General features: G+C 32.5%; 3 protein-coding genes across 4 annotated transcripts; 2 read left to right on the forward strand and 1 right to left on the reverse strand.

Annotated features, from left to right (window-relative positions):
* Nucleotides 1-644: 644 nt before the first annotated feature.
* Nucleotides 645-2,741, forward strand: LOC146940662 (uncharacterized). 2 transcript variants are annotated; one of them, XM_085754385.1, is made up of 4 exons: nt 645-954; nt 1,075-1,218; nt 1,310-1,537; nt 2,458-2,741. In XM_085754385.1, the coding sequence occupies exons 1-3, from the start codon at nt 646-648 to the stop codon at nt 1,517-1,519; spliced, it is 663 nt and encodes a 220-aa protein (XP_085610511.1). In that variant the 5' UTR covers nt 645; the 3' UTR covers nt 1,520-1,537; nt 2,458-2,741. The 2 variants fall into 2 exon arrangements, with proteins under 2 accessions (XP_085610511.1, XP_085610510.1); XM_085754384.1 differs by having other exon boundaries at nt 1,310-1,487.
* A 2,147-nt stretch (nt 2,742-4,888) lies between these two features.
* LOC146940663 (uncharacterized) lies at nt 4,889-6,207 on the forward strand. The gene has a single exon (XM_085754378.1). It carries the CDS (start codon nt 5,024-5,026, stop codon nt 5,963-5,965), a length of 942 nt encoding a protein of 313 aa, XP_085610504.1. The 5' UTR covers nt 4,889-5,023; the 3' UTR covers nt 5,966-6,207.
* Nucleotides 6,208-6,938: 731 nt separating this feature from the next.
* Nucleotides 6,939-12,996, reverse strand: KOR2 (Six-hairpin glycosidases superfamily protein). The gene is made up of 5 exons (XM_085754377.1): nt 12,188-12,996; nt 9,154-9,458; nt 8,217-8,814; nt 7,961-8,133; nt 6,939-7,504 (listed from the first exon to the last, which is right to left on the reverse strand). The coding sequence occupies exons 1-5, from the start codon at nt 12,582-12,584 to the stop codon at nt 7,103-7,105; spliced, it is 1,875 nt and encodes a 624-aa protein (XP_085610503.1). The 5' UTR covers nt 12,585-12,996; the 3' UTR covers nt 6,939-7,102.
* Between the last annotated feature and the right edge of the window lie 3,520 nt (nt 12,997-16,516).

The following is a 16,516-nucleotide window of genomic DNA, read 5'->3' on the forward strand; positions in this document are numbered from 1 at the left end:
TAACAACATCGAAGATAATTGAAAAACTTCTCAAAGGTTGAAATTTTTTACTTAGCTTCTTTATAATATAAGACAAGTTCAATAAACGTGTAGTATATGCAAGCCTTGATTTCTAAAAGCTAGGATAAAAAATAACCCTTCTCTCCTAAGCCTAAATTTAGTCTAGGAATTACTTTCTGCAAAGTTCAGCTGAAAATAAGAAGATTTCATGATTCATGAATGCAACTAACTTAAGAACATCAAAACAAGGGGTTAACTTTGTTTGAGTCGAGATCATATTCATTTTTGCAACTAAGTACTTTCAACAAATCCTTCCAAAAGTTATTTTGCTTGCAAGACAAGAAAGCCAACCAAAGGGATCATAATGGGAATCAAAACAAACATCAATTGATTTCCATATTACATTTTAGATAGCTTTTAAAAGAATCTCTTTTATTTGGCTTTAGTCTTGTTCACTTTCTTTGTCGTGATTAAAAAAAAACAGAGACTACAACCTAAGCTTGTAAGAATATTTTAGATAGCCAGAGATTAATTTATGCGGATACCAACCAAAATTAAGCAAAGCCAATGACTAAAATGCCCCTGACAGCAGTTAACTGTCCTTGATACGGTGTAAATCGTAATTCATTCATTTCGTGTTGCAGAATGTCTATGGAATTCAATACCGGCGTGCCCGCAGTCACACGAACTCCCACGGAAAACTGCAGAGAAAGAAGGAAGATGCCGAATTCGGAACCGGAATTAGGATCGGAACAAGAACCCAAACCGAAACCGCGGGGTTCTGTTTGGGAGGAGGTGTACGATGAAGATCCAGAGTTGAGTGAATTATCTATCTATGATGATGATGACGAGCCTTACATATATATTTGTGATAAATTTGTGTACAAGAATAAACTCAGGAAGAAACTAGAGGAAGCAGATAATGAGCATTTAGAGCGTTCTCGCGGCCTAAGTGTACGTATGCGTCTATCTATCTATTTCATTTTTGTTTTCAATTCACTGTTTTTCTTCAATTCTGTTTCACTCTTAATTAATTTTGATTCTTTCTGGACAACACAACACAACACAACACAGGTGTACGATGTTCTCCCCCGTCCGCCAGGAACACTGTTATGTGGCGGTACCCAACCCCTCTTCATAACCGATGAAGATCGCCCTACTCTCAATGAACTCTCCCGGCTTGCATTGGACTATTACAGTGCAAACAATAATAATCAGGTTCAATACTTAATACTTAACTGAAGAGAATGAATGAATATTGTATGTTGTTTATTCACTAAACTAATTGTTCTTCTTAATTAATTATTAGGCTCCAACATTTGAGTTTCATCAAGTTGTCAAGTGTACCTATGATGTTGGTATTGCTGCTGGCAATATGTTTTACATTACCTTTCAAGCTAATGCAAAAGACAAAGAAGACCCTTCCGACAGCCCCCCTGCTTTAACAACTTTCCAGGCCCAAGTTTGGGACGGTTTTGATAAATCACGCAATGTCATCAAGTGCACCATTAAAGTCTAATACACTCCACCCACCATGGTAATAATGTTTCTATTTTTACATGTTTAATCAATATTCTTGTAGATTTCTAGTTCCTTTGATTTTGTATTTGACTTTGTTATATTACAATATTTGTTTGCTGGTGTAGTGGTTACCATTTACTGTCAATTTTAAAGTTAAGGAAATCAGGTTCAACCCTTGTATTCCACATTTCTGCTAAAAAAAAAATATAAATAAACAAAAGGTTAAGATTTCTGCGCGATTCATTCTATCTATCCCTGAACTCAAAAACTAATGCTTAACCACTGCCCTAGCTTTTTGCTAATTTAAGTCCTTTTACTTTGTTGGAACGAACCCTAACCTCGCTTTGCTAGAGTTAGATCCATGGCTTGCCCCCGTTCCCAACTATTTTGTTTTTATAATAGTACCTTTGTCTTTCAATGATTTCTTGTTGCTAAAGTATATATATGCAACCATCGTGTTTTGGATTAACTCTCGTATGGTTTTGGTGTTTTGACATGATTAGTTTCACATAGAACTATGCAAATTTTTATCTTATCCACTACCACACTGATTTACGGACAATTGTCAATGATTATCAACTTCACAACATGTTTTTTCATGTTTTTTTTTTTAAATGACAAATGTTAGTATTTTGTCATGAGTGAAATGGGGGATAGAATACTCAACCTCCCCTTATTTGACTCCCTCACTTTTTGAATTTTGAGTAGGATAGTTGAGTCATTTTAATTTTTTCATAATTTTCTATTTCCCACTTAATAATGGGATAAGGCTTCTTAATCTTTTTTATCTCCATTTTTTGAAATTGAAATCTTAATTTCTGCAATGCATCTCATGCTTGTAATGAAATGTAACTTTTTTATCCATCATTGTGAATCATAGCCGTATGTACCCTGTGTTTACCCCCCTAACCCTAATTTTGTATATGCCTTTTGCAGGAAATCATGTCCGTTGCATGAATCTGCTATCGATATGGTTTTGGTTGTGTTAGAGAGAAATATGGAGGTTGAAAGCAAAGCCTGAACAGACTTATGGGCGTTGTTAATTAATTAAATATGATGTGTTTATGTAGGTGGTATATTTGCTAGAACATTGTAACAGATATTAACCTAGTACTTAGTTTCTTGTGTTATTTTTCACACCATCGATGATGTTTGTCATCTATCTATCTACATGGATGATATCTCTCACCATTTGATATGAATCTATCTAGTCTTGAATACTGTGTTTTTTAGAGTTTCATTTCTTACGTGATTTGATCCACGCTCCACTATGAATTGCTTCTAGTCAACAAGAGCCATTGTTTCTCATTTTTTTTTTTTAGAAATGATATTTGAACATCCATTTTTTGACAACTTTTGTGACAACTTTCTCTCTCATATTCACATTATTTTTTACTTTATCTCTCTATTGCTTTGATTTTTGTGTCAATACCTACTTTTCCTTTGTAAATTATGGTTGTCCCATAAGTTGTCCACCAAATGGTTGTTCAAATAACACTCCTCTTTTTTTTTCTTTCAAATACCGAACATCTTAGGCAATTGTCGTGGAATAAAAGTAAATGATGTTACTTATTGTTAGCTATTTTTCTTTCAAATACCGAACATCTTAGGCAATTGTCGTGGAATAAAAGTAAATGATGTTACTTATTGTTAGCTATTAAGTGCTTAGAATAAAACATCATTATACTCTGTCATGTGCATTCTCTTCTCATTCATAAGGTTTGTGTCTCACATTCAGATATGCTCTATTTACAATTTTATATTATTAAGCGGTGCTCTCGCATAAAATATAGGAGTGTCTCCCACCCTTCTCGTATCACGTCAACCACATCCATGGTGGCCCACATTCCTCTTCCTCTCTCGCATCCTCTCATCGGTGGACAGCCATGCCTCGTCGCCGCTCCTTGCTACCATCTCAATCAATCACGTCTACCTTCTTCCCCTTATCCCCCCTCTCCTCTCCTAACTACCATCTCACTGCCATTGTCTTATACCAAATTACCAATCCACCGTTGTTGCTCTTATCTTCCACACATGTTGATTCATTCTTACCCACGTCTACCCTTGCCAATTTTAAAATATGAATGACGAAAGATGATGAAGTTTAAGTTGATTTCACTCTAAATTCATCTTGTTGATTTTTCAATTGATTTCACTCTAAATTTACTACTAACTAGAAGTTGGTGCAGAAGACGGCACCAACTTTGTTAGAAAACAGTTGACCATGATAAAATTGAGAAGGATTTTGAAATATGAATCACCAGAGATGAAGTTTAAATTGATCTCACTCTAAATTCACCTTGTTGGTTTTTCAATTGATTTCACTCTAAATTTACTACTAGGAGACAACGTCTAAATCTCAACTCTTGAATCTTTTTTTGCCACATGTCTTCCATCGAGGACCCTAATTGGACTACTAAACGAAGTATACATGAACTCATTTTTTTGGTACCAAAATATTGGTACGAAGTTTCCATCGTCGTTTAACAGTGATCAATCTCAAAAAAAAAAAATCATTCTCTAAAAAATTCATTCTCTTCAATTCAACATCTAAAGAAAAATTTGATAAATGGATTCACCAATGAATTTTTATGGTTTCATCTCTAAAAAAATTCATTTATTTTAAAATTTATTTATTAAGCGGTGCTCGCAGAAAATGAAGGAGTTTCACCCTGTCTATAATCATCTAAATACTTCACACCACAAGGACATACACTTAGAAAATCAAATCAAAACTTAGTTCAAATTATTTTTTCTTTCACTTTTTTTTTTGGTCAAGTTTTCTCTTTCACTTTTATTAGTTTATATTTGCACGTGCATGAGCAATGAGCATCTCTAAACGTGGAAAATTTTGTGAGAATCTTCATAAAGCTTTGTTGGTAGGCAAGGTTGTTATTTCCTAATTATAGGATTAATAGTATGATGTTGATTGAGATGTGAACCATTTGTGTAATAATTAATACTATTAACCAACCCTTCTAAAAAGGACTGTTAGTTAATTAACAAACTTTTTCTTCCTTTCCCTTCGGATACATACATCTATATTTTGTAGCTAGCTGCCCCTAAGATGGAGACTTTTTCTTCAAACAAAAAAGCTTTCGTGTCAATCATCACTCTTTCATCGCCAATATTTTCTGGCAAAATTCAATTTCCAAACAAATTACTAACAGTATTACATTACTTACAGCCACATCTACCTGTCACATTTTTTTCTAAGTCAAAATAACCAACTTCCATGACATTTTCATTTTCAATTTTGTTCATCTAATTAATAACTCTTGATTCATTCTATCTCCAATTCCATTCCCATTGAAAAAAATCCATTCATCTTCTTAATGATGATAAACCCATTAACCAGCCACAAAACATTATAGTAAAATTACAACCTTACAAGAACAAATATTTGTTTGAATCACAAGACACATTATTATAATATGCATATATTGGTTTATTGTCAAAAGTGGTTAATTTGAAACCATTTTTAAAGGGGTATGAATGGTTGATGGCTTTTCAACTTTCATTCAGATCACAATCATTCTCAAAACAAAACCAAGCTTCAGTAATGTCACAAAGAATAACAGAAGAACCATTACCAACCAAAACAGCTCAAAGCACAGTTACATGCCTCTACCAAACCAGCATTGGTGGCCAATGGAGAAACATATCAGTCTTATGGTGCAAAAACCTCATCAACCACACATTAAACCTTAAAGTTGACAGCGCTAGAGGCGAACAATTTCATCAAAACTGCAAAATTGAAGTTAAGCCATGGTGCTTTTGGAATAGAAAAGGTTACAAATCGTTTGACGTTGACGGCAATCAAATCGACGTGTATTGGGATCTAAGATCGGCTAAATTTGCAGGCAATTGCCCCGAACCATGCAGCGATTACTATGTCGTGTTAGTTTCCGATGAAGAGGTTGTGTTGTTGTTGGGTGATTACAAGAAAAAGGCTTACAAGAGAATGAAAATGAGACAAGCACTTGTTGAGGCAACATTATTGGTAAAAAGAGAAAATGTTTTTGCAAAGAAAAGTTTCTCAACAAAGGCTAAATTTGATGAGAAGAGAAAAGAGAGTGATATTGTTGTTGAAAGTTCAACTGCTGGCAATAAAGATCCTGAAATGTGGATTAGTATTGATGGAATTGTTTTGATTCATATTAAGAATTTGCAGTGGAAGTTTAGAGGGAACCAAACTGTTATGGTTAATAAACAACCTGTGCATGTGTTTTGGGATGTGTATGATTGGTTGTTTAGTGTGTCTGGGTCTGGTCCTGGGCTTTTTATCTTCAAACCTGGGCCCACTGAAGTTGAGAGTGATAAAGAAGAGAAAGGTTTAGAAGGTGAGAGTGATGATGGTAGTGCTACTAGTGGATATTATTCAACAAAAAGTTATACTCCTTTTGAGTCTTGCCTTGTACTCTGTGCCTATAAACTTGAGTGATAAGTTATAAGTCAGAGAGAAGAGACCAAATGTTTATATGATAGTCGGGGCAACCATGCTTTTAAATTGCGGTTGCGGTTATGTTGTCGATCATTATATTGTGATAAAATGTTGGAAAATGCAGCCATTGCAGTCAAAATTGAAGTTGCAATGCCGTTGCGGGGATCTCAAATTCATTTATACTGCGGGCCGCAATTTAATACTATGGTGGCAACTAGTAGAGACATTGTATAGTTTTATTTTCTTTTCTTTTTTGAGTCTAATGAATATGAGGTATTTGTTTTGAAAGTGAATTGGAAGATCTGATTGATGTTTTCATGGTGATTTTATTCAATTTTTATGGAATTCTATGTTTCATCAACTTTAACTCTTTGTTCTACATTTCTGAGGCTTAACAAGGACTTGATATGAGCATGACAAAACTATAGCATAAACTAGTAATGGAGTCATATTGTTTTATGTTTCAAAGGATGTGTATGCAAAAAAACAGTAGAACTCAATGGTATTAGTATCCAATAAAACTTAGCCATTTTGCCTTAAGGTTGGATCCATCCATTTGCCTCCATGTTCTCTTAACAAAATCACGATATCTCGACTGTCTTCCAATTAGATATTCGTCCATTTAAAATCAAAACCAAGATCCTTATTTAACAATCACTTCATGCCAAGGATCTACACCTTAGAAATTCCCTACTATATAACAATCGCGTGAGCTAAGGATCTATGCTCGCGAAACAGACTCATTGCTGTTAGCCGTCACTGCAATCAATGATTTTGGCAGTCGATTAAGATCAATACGGTTAAGATTCTGAGTTCTCGATTTGTTATAATCAAGATGTGAACCGTCCAATCTCTATCCATCAGCTTAGAAGAACTGACTATAGTGACAATAAGAAAGTTCAACCATAGGAAATTCGAGTCCCTATATACTAGTTAATTCCAAAATATGGTTTTGCGATCCACAAGGTTAAAATGCTATAACAAATTTTAAATGATATATAAGAGTGTACAACGAGCTAGGTCATTTATAAATAAATGAATTTACATGCATGAATAAGTTAAAAATTGGAGAAGTATTGTCCAGAACACAAAAATGGCTAGGATAAAATCAAACTGTGAAATAATAGATGAATGATATCATGGTTTCCAAGGAGGTGGTGGAGGTGGATTTTCTGGTCCAAATGGTGGAATAGCTTCAAAAATGGTATTAACGTCAAGGCCACTACCTGTTGTGCTTGTTAAGGAAATTAAGGCAGCTACTAGTCCTGCATTTCCAGCTAAAGTTGGTTCAGTATAGTTGTAATTTTTCCTTGAATCATGAAATTGGTCAAAACTATTTGGTCCTCCAACCATTGCTCCTGTAATGTTGTTAGGATTTCGGTTAGGGCTGTCACGCCACTTCCAACCACCAGTGCATGAGTAATTTTTGTGATCATTTGGAATCGAAGCACCTCTATGATGAACATGTCTTGGAAACTTTTTGCCATATCCTACTATGTAGCTCATGTTCATTGGATTTTTACCCATGATGTAATCCATCTGTTTCATGGGAATATAACAAAAATCACATTGCTAAAGAACAAAAACAGAAATGATTTTTTTACAACGTAATTTAGACAACTTTGTGAAAACTTTTGAAGTCGTTAACACATAAATAAGTGGTTAATTACGTTTAGTAGATGCTTGATCAATATCTACCTGAAAATGAGTGCTAGACCATAATTCTCAGGTGTTCAACTATATGTATATCTAAATACTGAGAATTATGGTTAATTACGTCCAAAATCCAGTTTAATGAAGTTACATTTGTGGCTAATGAGTTTCAATACCTGGTATATCCATTGACCATTTACTGAACGTAATTAACCAACTACTTAAATTGTGTTAAGCACTTCAAAAGTTGTTGCGAAAAGTTGTCAAAATTTGTCTAATCAAATAACATAACTGCTAAAAATATATGAATCAAAATTCAAAATGATGTGACGAATTTGGTACCTGAGAGGTTGCAAATGCCTTTAGAACAGATATTGGAAAGAAATTAGGACCACAATACCATCCAGGAACACCTTTGGCTTCCATATAATCAGCAAAAAGAGATGCCAAAAATGCAGCATTGACAACATATTGGAGAGATTGTGGTTGTCCATGGTTCAATTGTATCAACCCCCCTGCAAATTTTGTTGAAACTTCAAAATCATAAATTTTTTGAATAAAAAACAAGGAAAAAGTAACATGTTAATTATTGAATTACCTTTAGTCCAGTTAAAGACATTGAATTGATGAAGATAAGAGCACATGGTAAGACTAGTAACATTATGGTACATACTAAGCATATCCTCATAAGGGTAACCAGGATTAAGAAACATCCTAACCCTTGTTAGCAGCAACATTGCAGCCGGTAACTTATTATCCCAACTCAAAACACTCAAATCAGGCTTCATATAAAATGCCTTGGAATTCTTAGGCACATCAGGATTAGTTGCCAAGGAAATGTAGGTAGTATTTCCAGTGGCAAAATACAACCAAGCACCACCCCACATGTACTCATCAAAGTAACCGGATGAGTTATAAAAAGGTTCAATGTAAGGCTTTCCGCGACTGTATGTTGATCTTTTACCAAAGTCTCTTGCAAATGCAAAGGCAGTTTCAGCTCCCTTGACGAGTTTCTTTGAATAAGCAGCATCGTCTAGGAAAACTATAGAAGCTGCTGCTAATGCTGCTGCCATTTCTCCTGCAAGGTCAGGTCCTTCAAATACAGTTGTTGTTGGGCGTGGATAGCTCATGTCTTCTGGTTTTTGCCAACAGTAGTGATCATCTGGTGTCCTAGAACCATTCAGTGATCCACCAACCTAACATGAATTTCAGATGTATTGCTCTTAGGATCCAAATTTATGATCTCAATAATGTCACGTCATCAAAAAAATAAGTCATGTGACACTCGTCTAGTCTGTTCGACAGATGTCACTGTAGTAATGGCAAAGACTAAAATTGGTGACAGAAAAATATGTAGAGACGAATGTTTGAACGACATTTTCCTTGAGATTGTATATGAAAGTTGGAATATTTAAGGGTAATGCATCAAATAATGAAGAGTTTTTATATGAATACGCGACTTCTTCAATAGGGCTAATACATACACATGATTAATTGATTAAGAATAAAATATATAGAAACAAGACTTAACTTACCTGAGCATAAATTTTGTTAATATGGGATGCAGAACTGTTGAAGGTTAAGAGCAAATAATCAGTACCCCATTTAATGAGTTCTCTGGCATGATCATACTCATTAACTGCCATGTATTTTTGTTTATATTCAAGCACACTCCAGCTTAGCATTGTCATAGCAAAAGACATGGGAAAATGGAACTTTATATTGTCCCCTGCATCATAATAACCACCAACAAGTCCTTTTTTATCATCGGTGTCTTTTCCATCTTGTAAACCTGAGTTCCCTCTCCATGAAATTCCATTGCTCTTTGGCAATCTCCCAGCTTCACAAATCAAAGGTACATGTTATATAAAGTTACATCATTAAAAATCATGGATGAATATGTTTAAATAAGTAGTCCTTAATTTTTCACTTAGACTTTACTCTCTAGATGATTCATGATTCAAATTATTTTTGTAAGGTATTGTTACTAGTACATTTTTAAACATATGGTGCAATTATCATCTTATTAAAGGCTAGTTATTATTTAGCATGTACAAGTTTATTTTAAAAAAATTGAAACATAATATGTAGTAGTAGTGTCAAAAACAGATATAAATTGTCTTGTAAATTCATTTCATGTCATAAAAGGTTGCATGGATATTTGATATGTTGTGGTGTAGGTTCGAAAGTGTAATCCTCTACTTCTCAACAATTGGTATTTGTGAGTTTCGCTACTAAACTCATCAAGCAACAAAAAATTGAGATAAATTTATATTGATGTTTTATGATAGCAACCAACAATAACTAGAAAACTAAATATACTTTAAATTCAAAAAATACTTGTTATGTATCTATGTATCGATCCAATTTTATCGGAAGTTCCTGAAGGGGACACTTGTTATGTTTCTAAGTGTTAAGTGCGATGTATTAACTATTTTTTGGACAAAATAAGGGAAATGATAGATACGGTGACAAAATTTATCAAGAAAACTTCAAGACAATGTATTTGCTAACACCTTTCCTTAATTACACACCATTACCTCCCTTGATTTCCGCCAAATAACAAATTTAATTGGTTGAGACCTTTTCTTGATAAAAACTCTCTAGATAAATAGCAATGCTCGACAAAATAATCTATATATTTCCTCTCAATTTTGTTGTTATTAGCAAAAATTAATGGCCAACTAAATATGAACATTTTCATATAAAGAGTAAAGACAAAGCAGTCAATTTGTTATAACCAAAATTAATAGAAGGACTAATTTATTTATTTATTAATATTAATTTGTATATTATTTATTTATTTATCACCAAAACATATAAAGCGTGTTATCGTGAAACAAAATAAGAATGGAATGAAAACGGGATACAAACAGAACCATTCAAATACTAGCGACACAAGACAAACACATTCGTGCTAAATGCCGTCCTGTTGATATCATTTTTTATTTGAAAGAGTCAAGAACTATGGGATGAAATTATTTAAAGGAATTCAAAGCAACTTGTTGGAATGAAAAGACCTTAGATAGCATTTGGCAATAATAAAATGGTAAGAACGATTACTGTCTTAATCATATTAGTTCAAAAATTGTACTAGTTAAAAAAAATGAAAAGGTTTGTCAACTATATCTTTATTTTAATATTTTTATTTGTTAATCAATACTCTAAATTACTATTAGAAAGAGTCTAACAGTAATGTTAGACACAAAATCTCCTAAGCGGATTTTCCATAAGCACAGTTTCAGGGGATTTAAACATCAAAAAGTTTTAGTAAAACAATAAAAGTGCATTTGTAAGATGATGGTTTTATATATCCACGTGTGTGTACGAATGTGTATATAGCTTAGTAACTTGCAACTTATATGAAAAATATTAACCTTATTATTTTATTATTATAAAAAAACTTACATAAACACACGTGTCAGATACTAACTCAACAAGTGCTTAATTAAATTGCTAATCCAAACACATCCAAATTGTTTATCTCACGTATAAAAGTTGCATAATTTTATTATTTTGAAATTTGAGATAATATGCAGATGCAGAGAGTTAGTTAAAATATGTTTTTTTGGGGCTTATTGAACCAGCCTTTGGAAGGAGTTGACGGGTAAAAGGGGACAACAAATGCTTCATTCCCTTTTGTAAGAAAACAAATATGAATATATCAATCCTTCAAAAAAAAAAAAATATGAATATATCAAAGAGAGCAGTTATATTATATTATATATTATATTAACATTGTATAATAGTATCTACAGAAGAAAATTTTGTCAAAAATAAATAAATTCTACAGAAGGATAAGTAAATAAATAAATAAATATTATATATTGTATTTCATTGGTTATTTTTTATGTAATTATGTTTTTCATTTATAATATTAAGGGTAATCGTATTTAGGATAGTTGTATTTGATCGAAGGATAAGTAAAGTTTAATTACGTCATCATAAACTTAACTCAATTGGTAAGAAATTTGCATTATATATTCAAGGGTCGGGTTTAAACTCTGGATTTTCAGTTTATTCCCCATAAAGGTAAATTATTATCCATTAAACTACTTGATCCAAAAAAAAGTAAAGTTTAATTACAATTTTTTTATCAAAAATCAAACTCAATTATCAATCAAGCATGTCCTTTAAGATGATCTATGATATTAACACTTGAGTCAAATCTTGTTATTAGTCAATTCCATAATATAGCAAGTGAATAATTTTATTTATTAACATTAACATCTTTATTAACTAGAGGCACATATTTCAGCAAAAGTCATAACAACCAAAACCACGCCTATTCAAAAGCATATATGCATATGAAAGCAAACAACATTTTGAAAGGGTCTTACTCTATTTTTATTTATTCTAAGGATCTTATATTATCATATATTGAGTCTATCACTTTCACCTAAAAAATATATTGAGTGTATCAATCATCTAATAAATCAAATAAAATCATGGGAGAAAAAGTAAAATGTCAAATGAGACCAACCAAATGAGAACAGAATAATGCACTCATAGAAAATATATGTGAATGTTAATTTGCATGATGATATGAGATAGTAGAAGATTACATACATTTCTGAGCATTGAAGAAGCGTAGCGCTTTGTGAAGAGCAAGGGTGTAATTATCAGGTGGTGTAGGTGAAGAATGATGTTTAGGCAAAACCTTGGCAATGATGATAGGAAGGCCAATTACACAAAAACCTACAAAGATTGTACCAAAAATCCATTTCAATGCCTTGTGACTCAACACGATGCATCCAAAATCCACATACTTGGTCTTCTTCTTCATATTTGGCCTTTCAAGAATCCAGCTTTGAAATGTCTCGTCCAATCCCTCACGTCGATTACCATGATCAAGCAACGCTGCCTTGTCCCATTGATCTCCGGTGCGGCTGGTCTCATCGCCCGATGGCACTTCACTATTGCTGCTCAGCTCAAAAGACCCTCCCCATTGATTCCTTGAATGCATGATGAGTAATTAAATCTAATATATTATCTTTGATGATAAGAAGATTATATTTGTTGCATCAATTTTGATAATTCCCCTCTTCCTAGAGGCAATATTTCGCTATACTTTTATCACCTCTTCTGATGGAACTTCAGATTAATCACGAAGATCATATGGTTAACTCTAAGAAAGAGATGAGAAAGATTGATGCACTGATTAAATCACACTCCTATTGGGGATAAAAGTTTTAGAAGAGATGTGAGAAATTGGTGCAAATTAGAAGATTGTGCACCATAAGAGAAGAAGGGAAAGAGGGGTTTGATTTAAGATTTATAGAGAGAATATTCGTGTCAATATTATGTATATAAAGAACCATTTAATTCATTCTACTATAAAGTTTGCGTGTTGTGACTTTTGAAGAGTGGTGATACATGGCAGTATATTTTTCTTCAGTCATATAGATCCAACGTACCCGTTCAGCAACACACATCATCGCCGACCACAGGAAAAATTGGAAATTAATTAACCATTTATATATATATATATATATATATATATATATATATATATATATATATATATATATATATATATGCCCGTGGTAACAGCCAAAAACTTTATTTAATAAAAAAAACGTCTTAAAATTTAATTGGGATAAAGTTAATTTCTACAGTGATTTGATTGATTTGCCATGTCATTTTCTACATGTATATTTCATTAAGATATGGTAAAAAGATGTAATTTTAATTAAATCCTAACTTTTTTTTTCAATTAGAAATTGTTTTATATAATTTCCTTTGTCTTGTAGTATATGGAATGAGCTCTCAAACATTGCCAGTTTATTTGGTGTATACATTGCATTTGCATATTTGTACCATAATTAGCATTTAGTAATAATTAACGCTGCACGCACATATGGTGATAAGTTATACGTATATGCTATAAAATGGAAAAATAATTAGAACAAAGAAAAAATCCAAAGACAATTAAGTTTGCTGAGAAAATTATTCATGATATAAATCTCGGTCAACGGAAACAAAATACTCCATTAAAGAAGAAAACCTCAAAAAAACATTACTAGTAGTATTTAATAAAGGATACGAGTAGAGTTTGTTTTGTTAAAACAAAAAAACTTGTTTGGTAAGTACAGCTCCGATTGGAATTGGTAAAGAGTTTAACGGATACTTTGATATGTTGAGACACATTTTAAAATTTGGAGTTCTCAATTTTTCAATAATGTGTGTGAGTTTCGTTCATAGACTCTTTGTAACAAAAAAAAATTATGTCAAAATATATGACGAGTAGATGTAAATTTTGTCGAATTTATGTGTGACTGATCTCCACCCCTAACCCTACTTAATAAGGTGTCTTGGTTTTTTTTTTTTTACCATTCAAACCAACATGTTTGCATGAATGAAAAAAGTGATTGAGAAAAAAATGTACAAACCCACAATAAGCATTGATATTTAATTAATCCAAAATGACTTTATTTATGGAATTTAGCTTGATATCATGCATTTTTTTTATTTCCCAAAAGTGATTTTAAATTTTCATAAAAATTTATACATATGGTGTGTATAATACAAACTTTTAATTCAATGGTAAATTTTATGTATCAGATAAAAAGTCATCAAACAATCCCCATAAACATAACTCAGTTGATAGAAACATCATATTATATATACAGGAATCGAGGTTTAAACTCTAAATTCTCCACGTATCCATTTAAACTGTAAATTTTTAATCACTAACCTACTTAAAAAAAAAATCATGAAACATTTTAGCTATATTCAAGTATTTTACTTTGGTCAAAAGAACCATTCAATTGTATATACTTGTATAATTTGATAACAAACCAAGCATAATAGATTTTCGAGTCTTAGAGGTATGAGTGGTCCTTTTAATTAAATTCAATATCATTTTCTCAAATGATACTGTTTTATTTTTTTGTCTCCAATAGTTCTTGACTGAAGAACATATACTACCGTCTAAAACAATTAAAAAATATAGGACGTGTTATTGGCCAGTTAATTCATGCATGGGCACGCACGCTTTCAAATTCAACTAACTATGTCTTGTATGAGTAAATAGTAATAAGGCTAAGATAGTATAAATTGAAAATTATATTTAAAATGGGCTAAGAGTGGTTTTGCCCAGTCTCTGTCCATTAGCTTAGATGAACTAACTAGTAAACTCTAAAAATGGTTTCGCAATCAATAAGGCTAAGATAGTATAAATTGAAAATGATACTACTATTTAAGCGTGTACAACTGGCTCGGTCATTTCTAAATCTAAATAAATAACAAAGGCTAAAATAATAAAGAAATAAATAAATAATGAAATAAAATTTACATAAAAAGACTTCATTCTTAAAGTTTGTTGTAGATCTCAATATTGGTTGAGACAACTCTACTTGTTAAGGAAACTAGGCGGCTCGTCCTAAATTCTCAGTTAAGGCTGGCTTATTATAGTTATAATTGTACCTTGAATCAAGAACTGGTCGAAATTATTAGGCTCTCCAGCCACCGCTCCATGTTTGTTAGGGTTGTCACGCCACTTCCAACCATCGGTGCATGAGTGTTTTTGTCATCGTTAATTTGAAACTAATGCATCTCTATGATGAATATGTCTTGGAATCTTGTTTCTGTTTCCATACCCAACTATGTTGTGTAGCTCATATTCACTGGATTGTTACCCATGTAATCCATCTGTTTTATGGGAATGTAAAAAAATCACATTATTATTTTTCAACGCAAAAAGTTAGAAAACAACAATAGTGAAAACGTTCTTTGAACAACTTAATTTAGACAAATTTTACGATAACATGTTGAGTGATTAATGCAGTTCAAATGGGTGATTGATTATGTACAATAGATGGTCAATGAGTATGTCATGTGTTGAAACTCATCGATTGGTTTATGAACTGTTTATTCAATGTAAGTAGTTGATCGGCACTAACCACTTCAAAAGTTGTCTGGACTTGGATGTACGAGTAACACATCTTACAAAAATAATTGAATAACAAATAAAATAAAGTGAAGAATACGATACTTGAGAGGTTTATAAATGACTTTAGAACTGATATTAGAAAGTAATTATGGCAACAAAACCATCCAAGAACACCTATGTCTTTCATATAACTAGCAAAAAGATATGCTAAAAATGCAACAACGACAAAATATTGCAGAGATTTTGGTTATCCATGGTTCAATTATATCAATCCCAGCTGAAAATTTTCTTATTGACATGCATATTATGATCTCTTTGAACAATTATGGTTTAAATTCTTATTGCAATAACACCACAAATATTTACATTGCAGAAAAATGCGACTAATACAATTGAAACTGTGGTTCCAATGTCGTTGCAGAAATTTTAAAAAACTCTTTACATTTCAACCACAATTGCGGTTGCGTACCACAATTTAAAACCGTCTCACAACCACAATTGATAGGCCAAATAATAAAAAATAAAAAAAATAACAAGACAAAAGTTACATGTTAATTATTTAATTACCATTAGTCCAGTTAACGACTTTGAATTGATGTAGACAAGAGCCCGTGGTGGTAAGACCAATAGATATGTGGTACATACTCAGCATTTCCTCATTAGGGCGACCAAACTTATGAAACCTCATCATCCTTGTTAGCAACAACATTGCAGCAGGTAACTTATAGTCCCAGCTCAAAATTTTCAAATAAGGAATCTCATTAAATGCTTTGTCATTGATCTTATTATAGATAGAAGGATCAGTTGCCAAGGAAAGGTAGTTGTTGTTACCGGTGGCAAAATACAACCAAACACCACCCCCACATGTACTCATCAAAGTAGTCAGTTGGGTTATAATAATAAGGTTCAATGCAAAGGTTGTCCATTAGCGAAGTCTCTTGCCAATGCAAAGAGAGCTTCATTTCCCTTTATGAGTTTCTTGGAATAGGCGGTGCCATGTTCGA

The sequence above is a fragment of the Medicago sativa genome, chromosome 3, assembly GCF_051527215.1.
Source record: "Medicago sativa cultivar Bolivia chromosome 3, Bolivia_mono, whole genome shotgun sequence".
NCBI classification, from domain to species: domain Eukaryota; kingdom Viridiplantae; phylum Streptophyta; class Magnoliopsida; order Fabales; family Fabaceae; genus Medicago; species Medicago sativa.